This window comes from Telopea speciosissima, chromosome 2, assembly GCF_018873765.1.
Source record: "Telopea speciosissima isolate NSW1024214 ecotype Mountain lineage chromosome 2, Tspe_v1, whole genome shotgun sequence".
Taxonomy (NCBI): Eukaryota; Viridiplantae; Streptophyta; class Magnoliopsida; order Proteales; family Proteaceae; genus Telopea; species Telopea speciosissima.
In genome coordinates, this window is record NC_057917.1 from 48,159,404 (window position 1) to 48,185,498 (window position 26,095).

Below are 26,095 nucleotides of genomic sequence, written 5' to 3' on the forward strand. Positions count from 1 at the left end.
CCCACTATGTGTGCTGATTGTACATAAAGGCATGACTGTATGTATGGGTGTAATAGTTTATACAAATATTCTACCCAAAAAAATAGTTTATACAAATAGATGTGTCAAATGCGTATTTACATGTCTTATAACCACTCAACGAATTTAGTTTTGTAGCCAAATTCGAATTCAACGAATTTCAAATTCAAATAGTGTCCAAAAAAATAAGCAATGAGCACACCCATATTGAAAAATCACCCCGGACACCCCCACACTTGGGTGAAGAGATAGTTTCTCTTCTAGAACCCTATGTCCCTTAAAGATCAATTACTACTTATATACCCCCAACAAACTTTCTCAAGTTTCCAATGTGGGAGTATTCAGAAACACACTTGAAGTAGCTTAAGGCAACTAAACACAAAAGCGCAAAGGAGAGAATTAAGATGTTTTAAAACTATAAAACACCAACACAATAGAATGATAGAGTGCTCAAAAAAAGATAGTACAAAGTTATGGAAATGCCACAAACCTACCTCCATTATGTGATAAGGGTTTTCTTTCCCATCACTATGCCTAGTGAAGTATAACATTTGACTATTTGCCATGACAATACATATGTTAGTCTATGCGATAGAGGACTAGGTAAGTATCCCATTGAAATTTCAACTTAAAACGAGTAGTGGAAGTAGCTAAAATTATAGAAGATGCCATTTTGTATTTTATATTCATCTATATTTGATAGAATTTTGGTAATCATACTAAAATTTTGAGTCAGAGATTGGACAACTTTTCTACTCAGCCAGTAAAATAAATGTGGGGTCATTTATCACATGTAACGCCAACTTATGTATTGTCAAGTGACAAATAGTGAAGTGTTATATTTCACTAGACATGATGACAAGCATATAAAAACCGGACGTGATAAATAGAGAAGTTGCTAGCAGCAAATTTTTTTTTTTTTTGTGGAGTTAGGGGTAGGGGATAAGAATGCTAGTGGCATGTAGGGTTGTAAACAGATCGAATATGGATCGGATGTGATTGGATCCGGATATTCCTTTCCCTGAATCCAGATATCCCTAAGCAGATACGGATGCGGATCGAATTCAGATTTTCAACTATCTATTTACAACTCTGACTTGTGTAGCCCAGATCTTCCTACCCCCGATGAATACGATGCAGTATGCACTCTCAATCCATGTCTTTCAATTGTAATTCTCATTTCCTCATTCTTTAGAACTTACTGAATTTTCAAAAACTCTCAAGATCATTAGTTAATTTTTTTTTTAGATTATTCTAATAAAAATTCGAATACCTCTGAACGGATGCAGACAATATGCAGATGCCCCTAAAAAATACGGATGCACATCAAGTTCAGATTTTCAAATATCCATTTACATCCGACATGTTTTTGGGTTGAAATATAACCAATTAGATGTGACAACTCATGAACATTCAAAGTTCGCTAACCTTCTTTTTTAAAAAACAAAAAAGTTTCGCAAACCATTGTGAAGTAAACGTCATCGATGGATCAGATCGGCCGGAATCGGACCAGCGCTGCCGATTTCGAGTCCGATCCCGAATCTTTGAGCCGTGCTACAAAAAACAGATCTCCCGCTTTTCTCAGTTTTGCTAACATTTGAATTCCTGAGCTGAAGAAGCCAAATAGGCCCCTCATTTATCCCCTTTCCCCTCTCCATGTAAGCTCTGCAGTCTCTCTCTCTCTGTGTCCATGGCTCCTGCTTTCATTTTCCCGCCAAATATTCGTGACCTCGAAGCGGACTGCGATGACGACCGTCTCTCCGTTCGAACCTCAGTCGAAATAAGCTCTTTTCGTCCTTCTGAACTCGAAGAGTTCGTCAAAGGTCAGTTGATTTCAGATGTTATATTCCTCACTATATCCCCTCAAAACCCTAAAAAACATGTTTAATTGTTTTAATTTTCTTTTGATTTTATTTGAAAAGGAGTCTCGTTCGATCTATCCGACAAGGAGTTGTTCTGCGTGGAGGAACAAGATGTATTTGACCGAGTGTATTCCCTCGTCAGGGATTTCTCTCTTCTCACACCGCCCTGCAAATTGAATCTCGTGGAGAGTCTCCGGTCCAATTTCAGCGTTCTTCTTCCCAATGTCGATTCACTCTCGCGAAACCCTCAGGATGATACGCCTGTCCTTGACCGAGTCTCCTCTCATCGCAACGCTTTCAAAATCTATACTTTCTTTCTATTCCATATCGTCCTCGCTGTGGAGTCCAACCAAAACTCCAACAACAACAACTCAAAGGTGATTTCTTCTTTGTTTTAAATTCCTTTATATGGTTTATATTGGGAACCTCTTTAACTAGTTTTTTGGATTGTGGGTTTAGGTTGCAGCAAGTAGTCGAAAGAAAAATTCTACACCCTCGTGGAATTGGGAACCACAGAGGGGTCGGATTGTTAGTCTAATTGCTAATTCACTGGAGATCAACCTCGGGTTGCTCTTTGGATCAACAGATCCCGATGATAATTATCTGTCTTTCGTTGTAAAGTAAGTTGAGTAGTTTATCTTAGTACGTTCTTATGGGTATTGATTGTTTATGCCCATCTTAATTTGATTTGGCTACCATGGATTTCTGTAGAAATACGTTCTCCATGTTTGAAAATGCGGCCCTGTTGAAGGACTCGAACACCAAAGATGCTCTGTGTCGTATTATTGGTACCTGTGCAACTAAATACCATTATACAGCACAATCATGCGCTTCAATCCTGCACCTCATCCACAAATGTGATTTTGTTGTCACTCATATGGCTGAAACTGTTGCTGGGGCTGAGAAGAAGTATGCTGATGGTAGCTTAGCGGTTTCTCTGATTAGGGAGATAGGGCGGACAAACCCAAAAGACTATGTGAGGGACACTGTTGGGGCTGAGAACATTGGGCGGTTCCTTGTTGAGCTTGCTGACCAGCTGCCTAAGTTAATGTCAACAAACATAGGAATCTTGATCCCGCACTTTGGTGGAGAATCATATAAGATAAGGAATGCTCTTGTAGGAGTGTTGGGAAAGTTGGTTGCTAAGGCATTTAAGGATGTCGAAGGCGAAGTAAGTTCCAAGTCTGTCAGGTTGCGTACTAAGCAAGCTATGTTAGAAATCTTGCTTGAACGGTGTCGTGATGTTTCAGCCTACACCAGGAGTCGGGTGCTTCAGGTGTGGGCTGAGCTATGTGAAGATCATGCTGTCTCCATTGGTTTGTGGAATGAAGTTGCTGTGATTGCTGCTGGGCGATTGGAGGATAAGAGTGCGATTGTTCGAAAATCTGCATTGCATTTACTTATTATGATGTTGCAGCATAACCCATTTGGGCCACAACTCCGTATTCTCTCCTTTGAGGCTACATTAGAAAAGTACAAGGAGAGGTTACGAGAGCTGGAGCCAACTGTCCCTGTTGAGAGTGTCTTGGAAGGGATACCATCTGATGATGATGCTGGTGAAGCAGATGGTGAGATTGATCATGTAAATGCTGTGGGGGAGGCTGCCAAGCAGCAAGAGAGTGTCTCTGATAGTTGTTTACCTCATGTTGAAGATGGTAATATGCAGGATCCTTCAGTGCTAGATGTTGGGAACTTGGAGCAGACAAGGGCCCTGGTTGCATCACTGGAGGCAGGGCTGAGGTTCTCAAAGTGTATATCAGCCACAATGCCAACTCTTGTTCAACTGATGGCTTCTTCTTCTGCCACTGACGTTGAGAACACAATCCTCTTGCTAATGAGGTGCAGACAGTTCCAAATTGATGGTTCAGAAGCCTGTCTGCGCAAGATGTTGCCTTTGGTAATGCTTGTGACTTTGGTTGCATTTGTTACTTGACTTGGATTTTCATAGGATATTAGTAGTTTCTCGATGTTACCTAATATACAGCTGGAGCATTGCCAAACAGGTTTATACATATTTTTCTTTGTTCAGGTGTTTTCACAGGATAAATCCATATATGAAGCTGTGGAGAGTGCATTTATTGCCATATACATAAAGAAAGGCCCCTCTGAAACTGCAAAGAATCTGTTGAACCTTGCAGTTGATTCAAGTATTGGTGATCTTGCGGCGCTGGAGTTACTAGTTGATGCGTTGGTATCCAAAGGTGATATCTCTAATAGCACGGTATGTTCCTTTTGTCTTTGAATTAGTTATTTCTTTATGATTCTTTTTCTTGTCTGCAGAATTAGTAACTAATATTTTTACTGATTTCAGCAAAATCAAGCTGTTTGATTTACTCATATGTGGATTTCATGAAATTATTATTACGAATCTTTTTTTTTTTAAAGCTACTATTATTGCATTTTTGTTAATGCAATTCCAGAAATGAATTGGGATTGTAGGCTAGACTACGTAACAAGCAGGAGTGATGTTGAGTGGATTTCTTATGAAAATTTGTGCTGTATGTGAAAGTTTAGAATTTTTGGTCCATAGATTTGACATTGACTTTCTTCAGATATAGTGGGGTCCATCCCTTTATTTTCCAATTTGTACTAAATCCCTTCAATTTTTACCTCTGCAATGGCTTCATATGACCATGTACTGATGCAACTTGTAAGATACAACATTTTGTTGTTCTGAAAGTGTCTTGTTACAACCAAGCCTTTCCCCTAGCATTCTGAATCTAAAAGACAAACTACTTTCTTGCTTGACATTCCATGCTAATATTCATTTGAAGGCTTGCACTATTAACTTTGATATCTTTATGGTACGTGAAAGCACCAAAGCATTAGTCATCTAATATGACTACGAGAAATAAAGAAATAAAAGTGAATAAACACAATTCTGGATAGAATCAAAATTAGCTAGGTTTTAATTTTGAAGTTATATGTTCAAATGGAACATGCCATTCAGGGCCGTGGAGCCAACGCCACTGTGGCACAAAGTACTTTTATCTATGGTGGGTAACTATCACCTCTATTTAATTATCTGAAGAAGAAAAAAAATGTGAGTTTCATGCATATTTGCTACATTTGTATGAATATAGAATTAGGGCCATAGATTGGTTAGGATTTCTACTTGAACCACCTTCTACTTTATAGGACAGTTATCAGTTGTGTGAGGAGGGCTCTATTTGATTGATCTTGATAGAATACAATCATTCAAAACTCAGAGAAATTTGAAGCAGATAATTTAGCAATATGAGGATCAATTCACAAAAGATGAAAATAATGGCAGTTATAAGCTCAATGGTTACTCTGAAGTCTGAACACTCCTCCAAAGGGGGGGGAGAAATAATTCAATGCTCACTGTGATTACTGACCTTTCTGCTAACAAGTGCTCAACAGGCCTTTTGTACCCTAAAGGTCCTGGCTTCATGTTCTTGAAAAGCTGTCTTGCTTCTTGTTCTGACCGAAATGCTTGATTCCTGAGCTGTATACAGGCTAGGATTTTATTCTTTGTTGAAGCATGTATTTAGATAGGGATGCATTTACGTATTTTGATTTTTTTTTTTAAATGATTACGTATTGCAACTTTCGCTTCTTGCACAAAGCTCACCCAGGATGGAGTTTCTGTTATGTCAGTCTTTATGATGTAGTCCAGTAACTAAGTGGGGTTTTTGTTTATTCTGGTTGTGTTATGACCATTAAGCACAGCATGCTGACTTTTAACTGCTACTCCAGAATGTCCTGTCATAGGACATTGAATTAAAAATGCTCCCTACTAACTTGTATTGCTAATTCTCTGTTCAGTGACCATTTTGGTTTGCTCCCAAAATGATATTTTGATGCTTTGCAATTTTGGAACATTTCTGTAATATAAGACCTTCAAAAAGTATGCATAATTAAAGTACAACAGGATTAAATTGCGCTGAAAACAGCCATATATTGTAAAATCTAACACAAGATATGACATTTAACTTGAAATGCATAAGGAAAAAAGAGTAGTTTGTTTTCTTTAGATAACTTGAGTGTAAGATTTTCTGGACTGCAATAGCTGGAGTGGCATCTTTTGATAAGTACTGTTAGAGCCATCAATTTAATCGGATCGCCCTCCTTTCTCTTCGATCTCCTCCACCTGTTCTGCAACTCTGGCAAATTTGGCTATGCCTCTGCAACATTGGCATTCTCTTTGCAAGTCCAGCGATTTGAGAGTATTTCCTTTCATATTAGGGTTCATTCTCCAACAATTCCATGTTTAGGTTTCAAAGGTTTCAGATTTGATGGACTTTAAGCTTTAAGGTTTGATGAGTTTAGGGTTTAGAGTTTCATGGAGTTTGAGGTTTAAGCTTTCAGGTTTAACCGAGTTTTTTCAACCATTTCTCTGGAGAGGAAAAAGAAGCACCAACAGAGGGATTGGCAAAGAATGATAACAGGAGAGGATCACTGGTTGTTGGTCAACTATGGTTGCCACTGGAAAGTTGCAGATAGAGGGAGAGGCCAGGGTTAGGGGTGAAGAAAGGCATTAAGGATGCAGAGGTTGAACACTAGAAAGAGGAGGAGCTCTCCAATTAAATTGGATGGCTATGCCACTGCACATCAGGGGATGCCTCTCAGGTCATGCCGTCCAGAAAACCCCTTCCCTTCAGTGCCATCCATGCTTCATTTTCCTGACTAAAATGAAATATTTCAGCCTTTTTATCCGAAACAAAATTGATTTTTAGGACTAAATGTTTTGTACTTTGCCCAGTGCCCATGATGCATGAAAAAGAAATGCTATTCAGTTGATGAGGTAATCCATAACTCAAGCTGCATGAATTTGAGGCTTTTGTCCAATGATGTGATTTAATGTATAATGGGAACTGCAAATCTTAAAAATTCAATTGATTTGATTTGTGATATGTAATGTTCATGTATTAATTCAACAATATCAAAAAGGTAGGGCTTGATTTACTTATTACTCCTCACCCTTCTGGAGGAAAAAGTGGCCTTCCCCCCCCCCCTCCTGCGTAAAATTGCGTTATGTCTGAACAAGAGACATTTATATAGAGTAATTACCTGATATACGAAACAGGGGTAAGGCTGCGTACATTTGATCCTCCCCAGACCCTGCTAAACGCGGGAGCCTTGTGCACTGGGTACGGCCTTTTTAATTACCTGATATACGAAACGTGCCTATTACTCGTTCTTAATCCATGTATTAAAACTGCGTGCTTGTGAAGCTTACACCTCTCTTTTTTGATGAGTAGAAGGCCTCATGTCAATCATTAGTGTCTGAAAACCATGGCTTTGCTTGTTTATAATGGTATGTTACTATATACTGAAGACTTTAACCAACTGTCATTCTGGGTAGGATGGTGGTAATGGAAGGGTGGAAGGAGGTGTTACAAAATTTTCATATAGTTGTTATGAGCTGCATATTTCATCTTGCTGGACTCCTTGATTTGACGAGCTTGAGCTTCATCTCATCATCTTGCTTCTAAAGAGTCACCTGGAATAACCAGTGTTCCAGATTTTTGGTGCCAAGCTACATAGTAGATACTTGAGATAAATATGCAATAACACTTCTTAATAAATAGTCTATAATGCTCTTGCAGTGGCATTCGTTGATAGCTATAGCATCCTGTTCTTGTGCATTTGAATCAGACATCCTTCATGTGTTCTCTTCTTTTCTCTTTTTGTTTTTTACCAGATATCAGCCTTGTGGGATTTTTTTAGCTTTAGTGTTAGTGGAGTCACAGCAGAGCAAAGCCGTGGAGCATTGTCAGTCCTGTGCATGGCGGCTAAATCTTCTACTCGTGTTCTTGGTTCCCATCTTCAGGATATTATTGACATTGGGTTTGGTCGCTGGGCAAAAGAGGATCCCCTGCTTGCCAGAACAGCATGCCTTGCCCTTCAGAGATTGTCTGAGAATGACAAGGAAATAATGTTGTCAAATAGTGGAGGCCGAGTATTTGGTACTTTACAAAATTTAATCACTGGTTTTTGGTTGCCAGAAAGCATATGGTATTCTTTTGCAGATAAGGCAATAAGTGCTATATATTCCATTCATCCAACACCTGAAGTTTTTGCTGCTAATGTGGTGAAACGGTCTCTTCTTTCTGTATTTGATTGTATGGGAGGAGATGAGTCCCCAATTGATACTGACTTTGGCAGCTTGAACAACATCCTTTCCACTATGCAAGTAACAAAGCTCAGTAGATACTTATTTATTATAAGTCATGTTGCCCTTAATCAATTGGTTTACATTGAATCATGTGTTCGAAAGATCCAGAAACAGAATGCACAGAAAGGAAAGTCAAGACCCATTTCTGAGAATTTTCAGGGTGATTGTACAGAAGTTACTGAGCTTCCTATGAAGGTGAGAATAGGAATTGAGATATTGATTCAATTAATGGAACTCCTTTGTTGAGAAATTTTAGCTTTTGTGCAATAAAAAGTTTTTTGTTTTTTAATTTTTATTTTCTGTGTACTTGTATTTTGAATTCTGTAATTCTTATCCTCCGGAGATGATCTGCAGGAGAACAGTATAAATGCTGAACTAGGTCTTGCTGCCTCTGAAGATATGGCACTTGATGCACTTGCTGAAAATGCAGAAAAAGAAATTATATCTGGTGGTTCTGTTGGACGGTGCTTAATAGGACATTGTACACCTTTCTTGTCAAAGCTCTGCAGAAATTTTAGTCTGATGCAAAAGGTGACGGCTTTTGTTCCTTTTCTTTTCCATCTTACATTATATCCTGTGTATTAATTTATAATTCCTGAAAGAATTACCTGGTTATTTTCATTGATTGTTGGAAAATGTTGTCCTTTTCATAAACTCATACATGCCAAATGGTCATTATGCCTTTTTCAGTACCCAGAACTTCAGGCTTCTGGAATGCTTGCACTCTGTCGGTTTATGGCTATTGATTCAGATTTTTGGTAAGACCTTTGGGGTGTATTATTGATTCAGAAGAAAGATAAAATTGAAATCTAACTAATGGAATTTTCAGTGAAGCAAATCTTCAACTTATGTTCACGGTTGTGGAGAGTGCACCCTCAGAAACTGTTCGTTCCAATTGTATTATTGCTATGGGAGACTTGGCTGTTCGTTTTCCTAATCTTTTAGAACCCTGGACTGAGAACATGTATGCTCGACTAAGGGACCCTTCAACATCTGTTAGGAAAAATGCTGTCCTTGTTCTTTCTCATCTCATTTTGAATGACATGATGAAGGTTTGATGACTTTCTGACCACTAAATGCTTTTTCTCTTCCATCAGTGGTGGATTCAATGGTCTAATAATGGAGCATTGCTTGGTCAGGTGAAAGGTTATATAAATGAAATGGCTATGCGGTTAGAAGATGCGGACGAGAGGATTTCAAGCCTGGCAAAACTCTTCTTTCTTGAGCTGTCAAAGAAAGGTAAATCGTGATGTTGCATATTGAGAAATATTTCATGGTTGGCACCTAACAGAGGGTGTTCCTTTATAACTGCAGGCAGCAACCCAATTTATAATTTACTTCCAGATATCCTCAGTAGATTATCCAATCAAAACCTGGAGAAAGACGCTTTCTGCAACATTATGCAGTTCTTAATAAGTTCCATCAAGAAGGTATGGATGACTTAACTGATATAAAGACAGAAGTCCCTGGTGCAACCTTTAACAAGGTTCTTTGTGCTTTGAACTTCCTTTAGGACAAACAAATGGAAGCTCTAGTTGAAAAGCTTTGCAATAGGTTTGGTGGAGTCACAGGTATGTTTGCTTTTAATTTTAATAATCTACAGTCTCTATTTATGCATCTCCTTTTACCTGAAAGTTTTGTTTATATGCCAAAATTTTGAAATACATTTGTGACATCTTGAATTCCTTTGAAGTTTCAAGGATGCTTGAGCAGAATTATTTGATCAACTCCAACAATTGAGATGCTTGTTTTCACATATTTTTGTGGTGATAATGACTGGTTGTGACAGGTGATTTTAGTATGTATTATGATATTATCACTTTACAAATTATATTCAGAACAAATAAAGAAGCTAGTTCTATAATATTTTATGAACTCCAAAAAGCAATAAAAAATTGTTAGTTTAATTAATGGTGGTATTATTACTTAGTAATCAATGTCTGTCTAAAACCCATGCTCCTGCTGTTGTAACTCTTAATCACCATTAAGATATATATGAATATTATTGTTGTACGACATTCATTTCTATCGACTATGCTTGAGGTACCTTAGCAAATATCCATTTCACTAGGGAAATGAAATCCAACTGCATATTAGCCAGAAGCAGTCCCTGCTGCTTGGCCCACTTTTTTCCTTGGGGACTGGTCGTTTAACTATTCTGACTATTGGATAGAGGGAATCCCCTGGACGGGCCACATTTTAAATCTGGTGGCCTATCACATTGGTATGACACACCACATATGGGGCTTTCCCCTTTTGTTTTCTCAACTTTTGCTGTTCTCCAAACAAACTTGATTGTTTCAACCATTTTTCATAGCCTTAATATGAGCTACATGTCAACAGATTTTGGAGGTAACATGGCAAGAAAAGCCAGGAAGTAGGAACCCCTTTCAGCTGCTATGCAATCAGATCCCTTCCCCCTGAATGAGAAAAATTTCTAAATTCATTATCAACTTATTCAGTAATAATCCAGTAAATCAATAATGTCCCTTCTTTTCCCCCTTGAAGATTGTGTTTGTTTTTCAGGTGAAAAATTACATAAATTGAAATTCTAAAATAAAATATTTTTATACAGATATTAAATGAAAAATTTTCTTTGACATTGTTTTTACCTCGAACAAATAGAACTCAAGTAAAAAAAAATCAGAATTTAATCCCTCGTCCTCATTTTCTTTAAAGACTAGAGTAATGATTCTTTCGTGCTAATGATCAGGAAATTCATTTGGACTACTTTGGTACCATATTGTTGCAGATATCAAACAGTGGGAATATATTTCATATTGCCTTGCACAGCTGACTTTCACTGAGAAAGGAATAAGGAAGCTCATCGAGTCTTTCAAAACTTATGAACATGTCCTATCTGAGGATTCTGTGATGGAGCACTTCAAATACATTATAAGCAAGGTATCCATTCAATTGATTTTTTTTTATTTGCTTCACTTGGCCCATTCACCTGTTTATTGTTTAATATTTGCAATCAGGGTAAGAAGTTCGCAAAGACAGAGCTCAAGTCTTCCATCGAGGAGTTTGAGGAGAAGCTTAATAAGTTCCACATGGAGAAGAAGGAGCAAGAAATGACTGCCAGAAATGCTCAAGTCCACCAACAAAAAGTTGGTTGTTTGGAAGGTCTTATTGTGGGCAAGGACAATGCAGAAAGAGATGCTGAAGGTGATGGTAGTCAGGGTAGGTTTTGCATATTGAAGCCATGCTTGGTATATGGTCCTGCTTAATATTTGTTTTGCTTTATTTTGAGGTTTGCCTTCTGATGGGTCTTTATGCAATAGTTGATATGATTAATTAGAAACCAACTGTTTGGCTTTTCCTTTTGTATGAAGTTAATTATCGGTGGACAATGGATAATCTCATTGGAGAAATCCTTTTTGTGTTTCTTTTTGGATTTTACCCTGATTTATGTATATAAGATTAAAAAGGCATAGTTGGATTCTACTGGCAGTGGTGTGGTGTTCGTGTAGAAGTGGTGGTAATTTTGTATAGGATGATTCAAACAAGTGCATTGTATCTATGTTTTGTACTGTGCGTTTGGATCTGATTTGAATTGAAATGGAGTACGATGGACTATGGAGTGCAGGTAAACATAGTGTAGAACTGTGGGCCAGCCAAAAAGTCTTTTCACTCATCTTTTATCAGTTAAACGAAGAAACAGAAAAAAGGGGAACTGGTAGAAGGGAACATGGGGTGAGAGAGGAGGGAAGAGTGGAGACCTTTTGTAGGTTTTTGCTGAGCGCTACTTACCAAGAGTGAGGGAAAGTTTTTTTTTTGGGGAGGTGGGGGGTCGTAAAAAGTGTGAGGGAAAGATGGTCACATCATCATAAGTATTTGGCAGATATGTTGAATACCGTCATTGTATTGAGGTTTTGGTTAAAAATAAATTTTAATGGCCTCACTCATTTTAGCAAATAGTGTTGTCAGATTCCTTCTTTGTATTCTGGATCTTATTCATGCAGTGATGTTTATTCTTTTCATTTGTTATGATTTCCTGCTTCTCATTTTTTCCTGCTGAATTCATGTCTAACCTTGATTTGTTTCCAGATGGAGCAGCTAGTGAGATTACAGATCCCTCTGAAGAGGATGGATCAACCCAAACTTTGAATAATGGTTCAGAAGAAAAAGCTGCTGAGTCGGAAGGAAATTCAGGTGTCTTCAGTGAGGTGATAGAATCAGAAACAGGTGACATGGAGGTTAAATCACCAAAAATTTCTCAGAGAGGTGATCAAGGTTCTTGCACTGTTAGAATAAAAGCCAGTTTAGAGCTTCTACCAACTCTGTATTCTGCCACTGTTCACAGGTGCCTCCAGGTCCAAAGCCAAGAGTGGTGGGGTTGTTATGAAAGATATAAAGGATGATGCTTCTGTTAGAAGAAAAATCCGGGCAAATAGAAGGTAACTTTCATTTTCATTGCCCTTAGCAGCATAATTGCACCATTCTCCAAGTTGAAGCAGTGTCCTTTTCTTTTGTGTCGTCTGCCTACTTTGGATGCACATGAGAGGTTCTTACCAGGTTAGAAAAATTATCTACTGATTTTGAATATGCTAGTAGGGAGACCTCGCTGATGGGTTACCATGCTCCAATAGACTGGACACACAGATTTCTAATTATCTTTTACCATATCTGTGCCAATAACCCAATTCTTTTGGTTAAAGGTCGCAGTACTGAAATCTCTATGAACTATAGAAAAGATAGTAGAAAGTGGGAGAAAGGGGGTTGACAGAGGAGGATGATGTAGAATTAATGTAGAACCGGTTCCCAACTAGTCAATTAGGAACCAAACTCTACAGCAGCCAGCCCATGAAAGAGGTTTTGAAGTGTGACTATTGTGGTAAGGAGCACCTTATCAAATATCATTGTTGGATGCTTCACGGGTATCCTGAGACTGGTACTGGCCGTGGTGGTTCTACTGGTGGATGTGGCCGTGGTACACCACATCTTGCCACCACACGGAAACTACTACTGAGGGTTCTAATGGTCATACAGATTCCCCTTTTTCCCAGGAGCAACTCTCTATGCTGCGCCACATGATGACCCAGCTTTCCACTCCTCCTGTTGCACCAACTGCCTCTACGCCAATTCACTCTGAGTCCCATTCTGCCCATTCAGGTATTTATTTAATAATCCTAGTGCCTCGATGGTATCCGTTCCTTGGATGATCAATTCGGGTGCTACAGACCATATGTCTGGTTCTCCCAACCATTTTTCTTAGTACTCTCCATCATTCAGTAAGGAAAAAGTGCATTGCAGATGGATCCTTTTCTCCTATTTCTGGGAAGGGAGTTGTCAAAGTCTCTAATTTATCCGTATCACCTGTTTTACAGTTGACATCCTCTGTTGGACACTTTGTCTACTGTTTTTCCCAATTTACTGATGTAACCCAAACCAATTTTTTTGTGATGCTTGCGTTTTGCAAAGCAAACTAGAACAAGTTACCTCAGTTTTGGCAGTAAAAGTTTAGTTCCTTTTTCGTTTATTCATTCTGATGTATGGGACCCTGCCTGTTCTGTCTCTGTCTCTGGTTACTGCTGATTTGTTTCTTTTATTGACTACCATTCTTGCCTTCCCATGATCTACTAGATGCGTCAGAAGAATGAGGTTTTTGACTGTTTTAAGCGGTTCTGTGAATTTGTAAAAACACAATATGATGCTCTGATTCAGATTCTACGCTCTGATAATGGGAAGGAATATATAAAAGGTTCTTTTCAAACCTGTCTCACGGACTTGGGCATTATTCATCAGAATAGTTGTGTTGATACCCCGGCCTAGAATGAGGTAGCGGAGCGCAAGAATCGTCATCTCTTGGAGGTGGCTTGTTCTCTTATGTTCGAGATGCATGTATCGACCCAATACTGGAGTGAGGCCGTTCTCTCTGCAACTTACTTGATCAATCGGATGTCGTCTCGCATTTTGGCTTCCCGCTACCCTGTTGAGTTTATTACTGGGTCTTCTTTTATTGTGCCTCCCAAGCATAGTTGTCAAGGCGGTCAAGCGGTGAAAAAACTTAAGATGACACCAACCAAGGCGGTTTTGTAGGGTATAAAATGAGAGTTTGATATGACTGCGGTTTTGTAGGCGAGTTGGTGATCTCTTTACGATTCTAATTTTATATGTTGACGACATAGTTGTTACTGGGAATGACCCTATTGAGATGGCTACTTTGAAGACTTACCTAGGCAAGGAATTTGAGATCAAAGACCTAGGGAAGTTAAGAAATTTTCTTAGTATTGAGGTGGTTCGATCTACTAGAGGTACATTTCTCTTTCAATGGAAATACACTCTAGATCTTCTTTCGGAGATAGGTATGCTCGCTTGCAATACTAGTTCGGATATAGCCTATGCTGTGAGTTTGGTGAGTCAGTACATGCATGACCCTTGTGTTTCTCATATGGATACCGTCTTTTAGATTCTTAGGTACCTAAAGTCGGCTCTAGGGAAGGGTATTCTTTTTCACTTCATGATCACATGTGTGTAGAGGCATTTACTGATGCAAATTGGGCTGGTTAATCAGATGACGGGAGATCAATGTCTGGATATTGCAGACTTTATAGTTGTCAAGGCGCTGCCTAGGCATCCAGGCAGTTTTGACGGGGTCTAGGTGACAATGACCTTATTGCAAGGCGCCTTGCACTGGTTTTATAGGTACCCAACCCGATCCCATGGGTCATTTTTCCCAAGAGCTCACATTTCTTCAAGCATAGCATTCTTCCAAAACCAAGGCGGTTTTGTAGGCGAGTTGGTGATCACCCTACGATTCTAATTTTATATGTTGACCACATAGTTATTACTAGGAATGACCCGGTCGCCTTGCTCTGGTTTTATTGGTACCAAACCAGATCCCATGTGTCATTTTTCCCAAGAGCTCGCATTTCTTCAAGCATAGCATTCTTCCAAAACCAAGGCAGTTTTGTAGGCGAGTTGGTGATCACCTTACGATTCTAATTTTATATGTTGACGACATAGTTATTACTAGGAATGACCCTATTGTGATGGCTACTTTGAAGACTTACCTAGGCAACGAATTTGAGATCAAAGACCTAGTAGGGAAGTTAAGATATTTTCTTAGTATTGAGGTGGCTCGATCTACTAGAGGTATATTTCTCTTTCAACAAAAATACACTCTAGATCTTCTTTTGGAGACAGGTATGCTCGCCTGCAATACTAGGTCGGACATAGCCTATGCTATGAGTTTGGTGAGTCAGTACATGCATGACCCTTGTGTTTCTCATATGGATGCTGTCTTTCAAATTCTTAGGTACCTAAAGTCAGCTCCAAGGAAGGGTATTTTTTTTTCACCTCATGTTCACATGCGTGTAAAGTAAGGTTTTAGGTCTCGCTTTTGCCACTGATTTCGCCAGGCCACGAAACCGAGATCTCGGCGAGATCATTTATTTTTTTTCATGAACTTGATGGTAGGTTTCGGTGGCCATATGGCCAAGATAGGGGCTGAAATTTGACATTTTCCCTATTTTAGGCCTTCTATACACAGTGGAATCCTTAGTTTTTATAAATTCAAACCCAAAATGTTACTTTGACTACGGACTCTAAGTTGGTAGTCTACAAGTTTAGATCATGTTTTTATGAAAAATATAGTTTTTAAAATGAATAGTTACCTTAGGTTCTTGAGATGCAGCTTGGAGGAGATTAGCAGCTTCAATCTTTAATGAATCCAGCTTTGATGAGGTGTTGGAGGTTTGATTTGCCAAAAGAAATGAAAAAATGACCCAAAGATGGAGTTTCCCCTTCACAGAGGCGAGACAGGTGAGAGCGAGTTGAGATCTCGTCGAGTTATGGTGTATTATGAGCTTTCTGGTTCTACTGAGTCAAACCGAAACGAGAAATAGCTCGAGATCTCGGCGAGATACCGAGATCTCGAGTGAGATAATGACATATTTGTGTATTATATGGCGTTTCGTCTCGAGATCCTACGAGATCGAGTTAAAAGCGAGATCTCGGCAAGATCCCTCCGAGATCTTGAACTATGGTGTAGAGGCCTCTACTGATGCAAACTGGGCCGGTTAACCAGATGACGGGAGATCAACGTTTGGATATTGCAGACTTCATAGTAGACGTCCAAGCGGTTTTGTGGGGGTCTAGGTGATAGTGGCCTTATTGCAAGACGCCTTGCACTGGTTTTATAGGTACCGAATCCAATCCCATGTGTCATATTTCCCAAGAGTTTGCATTTCTTCAAGCATAACATTCTTCCAAAACCAAGAGGGTTTTGTAGGCGAATTGGTGATCACCTTACGATTGTAATTTTGTTAACGACATTGTTGTTACTGGGAATGACCCTATTGAGATGGCTACTTTGAAGACTTACCTAGGCAAGGAATTTGAGATCAAATACCTACGGAAGTTAAGATATTTTCTTAGTATTGAGGTGGCTCAATCTACTAGAGTTATAGTTCTCTTTAAACGGAAATACACTCTTGATCTTCTTTCGGAGACAAGTATGCTCGCTTGCAATACTAGGCCGGACATAGCCTATGCTGTGAATTTGGTGAGTCAGTACATGTATGACCCTTGTGCTTCTCATATGGATGTCGTCTTTCGGATTCTTAGGTACCTAAAGTCGGCCCCAGGGAAGGGTATTCTTTTTTCACCTCATGATCACATGCGTGTAGAGGCCTTTACTGATGCAAACTAGGCCGATTAACTAGATGACGAGAGATCAACATCTAGATATTGCATACTTCATAGTTGTCAAGGCGTCTAGGCAATAGTCGCCTTATTGCAAGGCGCCTTGCATTGGTTTTATTGGTACTGAACCCGATATTGACACTTATTTAACTTTCTAATGCTAGGGTTTTTCTCAAATCTAAAAATTCTATAAATCTTAATCGATGGTAGGTGAAAATTTCAACTTTCTAATGTTGGGGTTTTTTTCAAATCTAAAAATTCTATAAATCTTAATATGGTAAAACATTGCTAAAAACCAAAAGTGCGGTAAAATATTCATTTGTTTTGATATCTAAAAAATTATTTTCATTCATAGCGATTTTGACAGCATTTGCACATACTAAATAAGGTTTGACCGAAACATGACTTCTTTAATAAATCAGATTTAAGCAATATTGGATTTGTTGGAAAGCTGGTTTGTGCTCTACCTAATACTAAAAGTCTCATGTAAAAATAAAATCATTTGACTAGTCAAACTTCTTAGAGAACAAGAACATTTTTTTAAATCAAGAACAATTTATTGACTTATAGATAAGATCATATTTTCTATGAACAACATAAACCAAATGTATGTTTGATTGTTTCAAACTTCCAATAACTTGCTTCTTCAGTTCTGCTGCCTTCTAGTTCTATGTTGATTTATGTGACTTGATGTGGCTTAATATTGATTTTTAATGACTTGATGTGACTTAATGTTGATTGTTGATGACTTTTTTTTTTGGTAAATAAATATATTACCGAACCCCAGGGGGGCAGGGAAAAGAGAGCCAATATACAAGAAGGAAGAGAAAAGAGGAAAAGAAAGGGGAGAGGGAGGTGGGGGGGAGGCGAGCAATCCAGCCTACGCAGAGGAGGAAGGCCGCAAAAGGGCAATATCAAGGCCCTAAGAAATCAAAATATGCCTGTTCCTAGGGGTGTCCATAGAGTGTCTATGATGGATGTAGCTGAGCTTGGAGGACACATAGAAAGAGATGGCTTTCCAAATCACATCGAAAGATTTAGAGTTGGAAGTCCATCTCCTGAGGTTCCTTTCCATCTAGATATGGTGAATAGTAGTGCCAAAAACAAGCTTCCCAATAGTGTCACAAATGGAGTTTCCAGGAAAAGTCTTGAGCAGCCAGAGCCATTCACGGTCAAATTTTTGGGTCCTTCTGCTACGCGGCCAGATCGAGGATAGGGCCTTTTCCAAATGGTGGAGGTGAAGGGGCAGGCAAAGAAAAGGTTATGAATGTCTTCACGGCCGATCCAACAAAGGTTACAAGAGGGGGGGAATATTGCGATGAATGAGGAAGGCTTGTGTAGGTAGGCAAAGTTTGAAGGCTCTCCAAACAGTGAGGCTATGGCAAGGGATATGGCCTTTGAACCAGACTAAGTTGTGCAAGGGATAGAGGGGCTAGGGTCTTTGGTGAGGTTCCAGGCTGAAGAGGAGGTGAAGACACCATTGGGGGAGGGAAGCCAGATAACCCTATCCGCACAAGGAGAGACGTGGGAGGCAGCAAAGGGGGGAGGGTTGCCCAGATTTGAGAGATGATGGCAGGGTTGAGAGAAGGGTGGGGGGGTCCAAGATCTAGAGGAGATGAGGGAGAGAAGGGCTGCCTTAGGGAGGCTAGAGGTATAAATCGCCTTGGGGCCTAGGAGATTAAAGAGGATCCCCAGAGGGTGCCAAGGGTCAAGCCAGAGAGAAGTGGAGGTGCCATCAACAATGGAAGAGGAGATCCCACGAAGGGCAAGGGGGCGAAAGGAGAGGATCTTACGCCAGATCCAAGAGGAATCAGCAGGGATGGAGACAGTCCAGATGGAATCAGATTTAAGGAGATGGGAATGGACCCAGGAGACCTAGATGGATTCCTGGCGGGAAGAAATTTTCCAGAGGAGCTTGAGAATGCCCGTCGTGTTAGAGTCTTGAATGTGGAGATGCCGAGACCTCCCTCAGATTTAGGGAGGCAAATAGACTTCTAGTTGGCAAGGTGGAGGAATCTGGGGGCATCAGTCCCTTTCCAAAGGAAAGCACAGAAGATGCGTTCAATGGCCTTGATGGTGGACTTGGGGATGCTAAAGATACCTGTCCAGTAGAATCTGGGGGTATCAGTCCCTCCCTCGGGTTGTTGATGATTTGATGTGGCTTAATGTTGCTTTTTGATGACTTGAGGTGGCTTAATGTTGATTTTTGATGATTGAAGGTATATATTGTAGCATAGTTGTCAAGGCGTCGCCTAGGTGTCCAGGCGGTTTTGTTGGGGCCTAGGCAACCTTCGCCTTATTGCAAAGCGTCTTACACTGGTTTTTATTGGTATCGATATTGGCCCGTATTTATGCCAAATATGATTTAATACTTAAGATATTATTCATAAATAAGCAAATACCCCCTATTTGAATCCAATAAAAATAGTTAAAAAATCAAATTTCAAAAAGATAAAAAGTCAACCCCCCTAGTTCAAGAACAAAAACTGGATTTTCGATGGTAGGTAAAATTTTCAACTTTCTAATGCTGAGGTTTTTCTCAAATATAAAAATTCTATAAATCTTAATATGGTAAAACATTGCTAAAAACCAAAAGTGCAGTAAAATATTCATTTGTTTTGATATCTAAAAAAAATATTTCCATTCAGAGCGATTTTGACAGCATTTGCGCATACCAAATAAGGTTTGACCGGAACATAAATTCTTTAATATAAATCAGATTTAAGCAATTTTGGATTTGTTGGAAAGTTGGTTTTGTGCTCTACCTAATACTAAAAGTCTCATGTAGAAATAAATTCATCTGACTAGTCAAACTTCTTAGAGAACAAGAACATTTCTGTAGATTGAGAACAAACTAATTACTTATGGATAAGATCATATTTTTTAAGAACAATATAAACCAAATGTGAGACTAGTATAAACCAAATGTATGTTTGATTGTTTCAAACTTCCAATAGTTTGCTTCTTTAGTTCTGTTGTCTTCTAGTTCTATGTTGATTTTTTATGACTTAATGTGGCTTAATATTGATTTTGATGACTTAATGTGACTTAATGTGGCTTAATGTTGATTTTTGATGATATAAGGTATATATTGTAGCATATTGAAATATTGTAGCATATTAAATAATGTTTAAAAAGTGGAAAATAAAAAATAACACTTGGGGGTGCCTTGGCCGCCTAGGCAATGCCTAGGCGGGCACCTTGTCACCTAAGCGCTTAGACAGTCCTCCAGTACCTTGGGTCGCTTTGCTTCCTTGACAACTATGTATTGTAGCATAGTAAATAATGTTAGGAAACGGGGGAAATAAAATATAACACTTGGGGCCGCCTTGGTCGCCTAGGCGCTTAGACACCCCTCCACCGCCTTGACAACTATAATGGCACTCTTGTTGGCGGCAACCTTGTTACTTGGCGTAGTAAAAAGCAGACTGTGGTAGCTCGGTCCAAAGCGGGGGCTGAATTTCATGATATGGCACATGGTGTTTGTGAGTTGTTGTGGCTTCAAGGTCTCCTGTGTGATTTGGGTCTTTCAGTCCGTGTTCCTATGATGTTATACTGTGACAAGTCTGCGATCAGCATTGCCCATAACCCAATTTAGCATGATTGCACCAAACATGTTGAGATTGATCGCCACTTCATCAAGGAAAAGCTAGAGCTGGGCCTTTTTTGCACTCCTTTTGTGAAGTCCAGTGAGCAGTTAGCAGATGTCCTCACAAAAGGGCTTAGCAGTAAAGTGTTTCATCCTATTTTGTGCAAGTTGGGCATGTATGATATCTATGCTCTAACTTGAGGGGAGTATTGTAATATGGCTGTAATATGGGTACATGGGTAGTTCAGGCTTTTTGGTTATTCTATTGTAACCCTACTTCATACATACTATTATTAATAAAGGTGCTAGTGTCATTATTGACACAAGTCATAATTTCCCAAATCCAAGCAGTCTTTTACAAGGCAATATTGAGACTCATACAAAAACTTAACCAGGATCTTAGCTATTAATAGAAATAGAAGTACCAAAGACAAATAAAATCTAAGCTAACAGGAAAATAGAAACTTCTAAACATAGAAATAGAAACCTACTAAAAGCAAGCTTTAAGAAATCTTGGCAGCATCTGTCTCCCAACACAAGCAGGTATTGGGGCCCATACGTGAACAGTATTTTGGTCCTTTTCTTCTTCACGCTTCAATCTACATCAAGAAGACTTCCCACTCCCTCGAGAATCTATGGAGCAAATTATTTTAGCATTGGTTGTAGGTTATGTTACTTTTTGAAGTGAATCATTATGATTCCTCCACATATTGGAACTTTGTGTTACAGAACTAGTTAGCTCATAGTTGAAGGATCCATGCCCGAGTTATTTTATCTAATGGTATGCTGATTTGGTGAATTATTGCTTGACAATGAGCAGTCATTGCCTTGAGTTTCACAAATACTAGAGCTTCTGAGTGGAAGCATTATTTATCGAATGCAGAAGGCCTGATAATACTTTTCTGGTTTGGTTTAGTTCTGGTTGGTCATCAAGCATGCCTGTTGTCGCTTCAGCATATCAAATTACCCATTTGACATAAGTGTTGAGAGCTCTAAGGAAATGAAATTCTTTATGAACATTACTAATTAAGAATTTCTTGTATACATATGCATTAGAGCTGTATCATGTTCTGTCTTGGTCTTCCTTTATTCCACCCTATTCATCAATTCCCACATGAAACATTAATGGATATTTATGATCGTCCAGGTGCAACATGAAGTAGTTATTTTGGCAACTTTGACTTATCAAATGGAAGAACCTTGCTTCCTTACCGAGCATGTGAGAAGTCCTGTTAATGTTTTTTTTTGTTTTACTTCATTCAGTAAGTTACGAATCAGAATATTCAATGCATTTTAACCTATGATGTATCAATAATGCCATATCAAGAATATGTAGAATGCTGCTTGAACTGTTTCCATCAGTTTGAGGTTTCACTTGATTATTGTACGACCATCACATGCATCTCATGTCTATGGTTGATTTAATAAGTTCATTTATTTATGTCTTGGGTAAGAAACTAATTTTTAGAGTGGGCATGGTATGAATTAGTGATCAAGCTTGCAAGTTTATGATAGGTTGGATTTGGTTTCAACTTTTGTGCTCCTTGTTAGGTCCCATATCGGGCTAACATTGACTCCGTGATCTATATTGAAAAGTTCACTCCGATAAGTGCAATATCTACTTTGAACTTAATAGCATGATCTTATTCAGAGCACAGAAATGTTTGTTCCATCTATTTGTCCAGGGCTAGTCAAAGGTTGGGCATCTTGCACCCTGGTGTTCTATAGCTAACCCATGTTCTGTTGACCATAAATATTTTATTCATCTATATTCTGCACAATGATTATCGATGTATACCTCATATGAGCATGGTGATAAATTGTTGAAAATCTTGTTAAATTTGTATTTGACTAGTTCAAGTTAATCAAACATGAAGATGGACATGGAATGTTATTAATAAGACCACCCAATAAAAGGATTGACGTAGAATATCTATACAAGTAATATGAATGGGAAAAGGTGTCCTAGTTTCTTTGAATAATAAGATTCAAGAGAAATCTTTGCCTTGTGAATACAAATTGATTTTAATCAGAATTGTTAGATTATGAATATGTTTTATTCATTCCTAATGTTATAGTGTGATACTTTGTAGGGTCGATGCCAGCACTTGCGAGTAAATCACAAAAAAGAAGGATTACATATCAATTCTCATTGATTCTTGGTATCCTTGATGATTTCATGATTGGTAATATTTCTGTAATGAAATTGATCTGAAGGAAGGTTGGGATTGTGCGATACACTTGAATCAGTAATCTCAGAAACAGTGATTGCCTAAAATTTTCAGATGTTCCTTTTCATTGACTTTCCTATTATTTTGCTTAGAAAATACATATATAGTTAAGCTTGAGAATTGTACCACAGGATTTGAAGTATTTTACTAATTCTCTCTCTCTCTCATATGGCAAAGATTTTGTGTTATTTATTTTGCCTTCACAGATGGAAAAAGACAGCCATGCAATTCCAGCAAAAAATAGGATGTCCTCTACCCTTTTGCATTCACTGCTAAAAGGGGTGGTGTTAAGGATAAGGCAATCTAGTCAATACAAATTTTGCCATATCTCAACTGATCTTTCTATTTTGACAATGGATATTTCCATTTTATGTACAGTTTACCATGTAACCAATACCCAACAATCTTATCCACCTGTTTTTTTTTTAAGGGGGTGGGGGGGAGGGGGAGGGGACAATATTTAATAAAATTTTGGGAAAAAGAGGGTTGTTTGGTTGTGTTCCCTATGCCCAGACACATGGGTGGGCGGGCGAAATGACCTCCCCTCCTCCCCCCCCATATTGGATGCTTGGGGCATGTGCTCCCATTGGTCTCCGTGCTGGTGTAGGGGCCATGCGACCAAGTAGTGGGCTCTCTCCCTAAATTTTTTTTGATCCTTTCTCAAATTCATTCAAGTGAGGTCCCAATCAAACATGTTATCGTAAATGTATGATGGTCACTCAACCACGTTTTGTTTTGCAATTGAAAATTCATATATTAGGATTTATGGTAATCACCCATGGATAACTAAGGTGTTTAACAAACAAAAAGTCATTGGAATTCATTGGCAGTATAAGAACTTATAGGCTGATAAAGTGGGTGCCCACAAATCTATTGGACGAGGGTACATTATATTTAAGTTTCTATTTGGTTCTTTTCCTGATTAAATTAGTGATAACAATATTCATGCCAAGTAAGCTAAATGTTCTCTCACCTTGAAGTGAATTGGACTTTCTATAAGACAACAGTGGAAAAACTCTATCAAGACATAATAACTTGCAAAGAGAAAGATTGAAGTGTAAAATGTGCCAAGACCTTTCAAAACGATTTAAGTGAAGCAAATCAAATAATACAAATGATAGGTTTTTCTAGTCTAATGGGTTCAACTTCCGTCATGTGACATTGAAAATGGTCAAAATTATTGAAAACAGTAAGACCATAAGGTCCTTTGCTCACATGTTAAGCGTCAACTTAATCAGATTCTACTTAGTGGCAAAATAAAAGATAGATAAAGTAAAAAGTTTAAGACAAGTAAAAGGTGTGAGAGGATGCATAGGCTTACGTGGGAGTTAAGGGGGATTTTTATCTCCTCCAATTCCTCTACCGATGGTCGCCACGTGGCCAAAACTAATCCTACGGTCCATTTTAAAAATCACTTTTTACGTTTCCCAAAAAAAAAACTTTTCATTTACGTCTCCTCTTTTCCGCTATTCTCTCTCTCCTCTCTACTTCTGCTACCTGCGTGCGAGAGGGACTTCGAGCGTGCCGGAGTTCAAAACCTCTTCAATATCGGACCGCTCTCTCTCCTCTTTAGATCTGCAACCTCGTGAGGCCTCTCCAGGTTCGAGACTCTCACCTTTCCCTTGAAGAACCTCTACAACCTCTTCGTCTCACTTGTCGCCTTGCCGGAGGACCCAGCGGAAGTCAGGTTCGATCCTCTCTTTCTCTATGTTTCCGTTGCTTCAGTTTTCGCATCCTCATTCTTCTTTCTTTCTTCCTTATCTGTTATTCTTTTCTGTTGTTGACAGTACTGTTGGATTGAAAACAAAATCTTGGATCTCAGTTAAACACTTAAACCTACACGGTTTGGATTCAGATTTTGGAAACTGTTGTTTCCTTAAATTCTCTGCATTTTCATCTTCTCCTTTTCCTCATCTTCCTTCCAATTTACTACCAAACTGGAATTACTCTGCAGAATCTAAAATATCTAATCCAGCAGAGACTAGACGTTATCCTCATGGCTAACCTGAAAATCCCAAAGCAGGGAAATGACCCCAACCCAGCTTGGCGTTAAGAATTTCCATTAAAAATGGTACAAAACTTAGAAAACAAATCAAATTTACTAAACAATCTGTCTCTACTAAGAAAGCTTAATGGTGGTACAATCTAAAGTAAAGTTCAGACTCCGGATGTGGTATAGATTCCACAACTTTAAAATGCCATAGAAACACTTGCACTAGTTAACCCCATCTCTCTCACAAGACATTTCCTTTCCTGATATAATTTTTCCATTCACATCTCTGCAGTACCCATTATTGCACTTGCAACTCATTATGGTACCCAGAAGAGAAGAACTAGAAAAGCAATGTGTCCATGCCAAAACCCATAAAGTAGGTTTCACTTCTTTATAGAAAATGACATCTTCACTGTGATGGCTACAGTATTCAGATTACACTATCCATAAGCATAAGCAAGGTGAAATCAGAGGGAGGAACACTGAAGTATTCAGATTACACTATCCATAAGCAAGATGAAATCTGAAAAATAAATAATAATAAAACTTCAATGTGTTGAGTGTTTCTCTTTTCAGATAGTTTTACCTATTTTATATGTCTCTTGGACCTCTAGTAATACTATTATTTTTGAGTTAATATGTGTGACTTTGGATTATGAATTCTCTTGTATGCCATATAGAGTTGCATTTGCCTTGTTTATGCATGAGCTGCAATGCCTTATTCAATGAAAGGATCTTGTTTCAAATCCTATGTAGAACCCTGTTTTAGTCCTCAATTTGATCATATGGGGAACCATTGGAGATGCATAAAGCAAGTCTGGACTGGTCAGATTTTAAATTATAGAGCTCCAATTAGTCATATTTGTTCCTTTCTGACTACTAATGGTGGGGTTGGTTGGTGGGTAAAATTTGGAATGCAACCCCAAATGCCAAGTGTCACACCCCGGCCCGGTTATTAAGGGCCAAGTGTGGCGGGATGTCTCTGACATCCAACCAATCCCCAAGGATCACAAGTGCAGTATCCTATTCACAATCATTACTCACAGATACAGTAATCAGAGGCAGCAGAAACAATTTAATTAATAGAGATAACATCATTAGAAGAGAAATCTAAATGATATTTCATTTATATAAATGATAAGGTTTGTGATACAACTATACAGTTCTCAAAGGTAGCACAGAGTAAAAGTATATAAGAAACTAGTCTCTAACTATATAAAGCATTTATAAAGCATAAAAGAGTGGGGAGGTAGCCTGGACTATCAGGCCAAGATCAGGAGGTTGCCCAATCATCACGTGCGCACGAAATATCGTGCACTTCAAACTCCAGCGCCGCAAATCCAACATTAGCAGTAACTAAATCACCTGAAAAATAAGGATATCCACAGGGGTGAGCTCTCAACTGAGCCCAGTAAGAGGGGTACAAGCATACAAACACAATAAATCCATGATGCATGTGCTAAACTAACATGTTCCTAGCACAGATACTAAGTCTCATGGGGTATAAATACTACTACTAGTGGTAGATGCTAACCTCGGTCCCGAAACTAACCCTTCGGTCACCCGAGCGAAAGCATTCTACCACGGTGAGGACCCGCCAGTTCCGGAACT

The 26,095-nt window shown here is 38.8% G+C and overlaps 1 protein-coding gene across 2 annotated transcripts; it reads left to right on the top strand.

The window, feature by feature from the left end:
- Positions 1 to 1,624: 1,624 nt before the first annotated feature.
- LOC122652882 (condensin complex subunit 1) lies at positions 1,625 to 22,558 on the top strand. Of its 2 annotated transcripts, none has more exons than XM_043846769.1 (17): positions 1,625 to 1,841; positions 1,941 to 2,257; positions 2,340 to 2,500; positions 2,592 to 3,777; positions 3,910 to 4,101; positions 7,549 to 8,217; positions 8,377 to 8,553; positions 8,713 to 8,780; positions 8,852 to 9,074; positions 9,162 to 9,261; positions 9,337 to 9,452; positions 9,536 to 9,593; positions 10,775 to 10,926; positions 11,004 to 11,205; positions 12,073 to 12,249; positions 12,329 to 12,422; positions 22,354 to 22,558. In XM_043846769.1, the coding sequence occupies exons 1-17, from the start codon at positions 1,709 to 1,711 to the stop codon at positions 22,376 to 22,378; spliced, it is 4,050 nt and encodes a 1,349-aa protein (XP_043702704.1). In that variant the 5' UTR covers positions 1,625 to 1,708; the 3' UTR covers positions 22,379 to 22,558. The 2 variants fall into 2 exon arrangements, with proteins under 2 accessions (XP_043702704.1, XP_043702705.1); XM_043846770.1 differs by lacking the exon at positions 22,354 to 22,558 and adding an exon at positions 21,408 to 21,667.
- Positions 22,559 to 26,095: the final 3,537 nt, after the last annotated feature.

Excerpts from the sequence above, each read along its gene's own strand:
- LOC122652882 (XM_043846769.1), top strand. The coding sequence starts at position 1,709 with ATGGCTCCTGCTTTCATTTTCCCGCCAAATATTCGTGACCTCGAAGCG. Across the intron at positions 8,218-8,376 it reads TTACTGAGCTTCCTATGAAG|GAGAACAGTATAAATGCTGA; the intron begins GTGAGAATAGGA and ends GATGATCTGCAG. Across the intron at positions 12,423-22,353 it reads AAAATCCGGGCAAATAGAAG|GGTCGATGCCAGCACTTGCG; the intron begins GTAACTTTCATT and ends GATACTTTGTAG.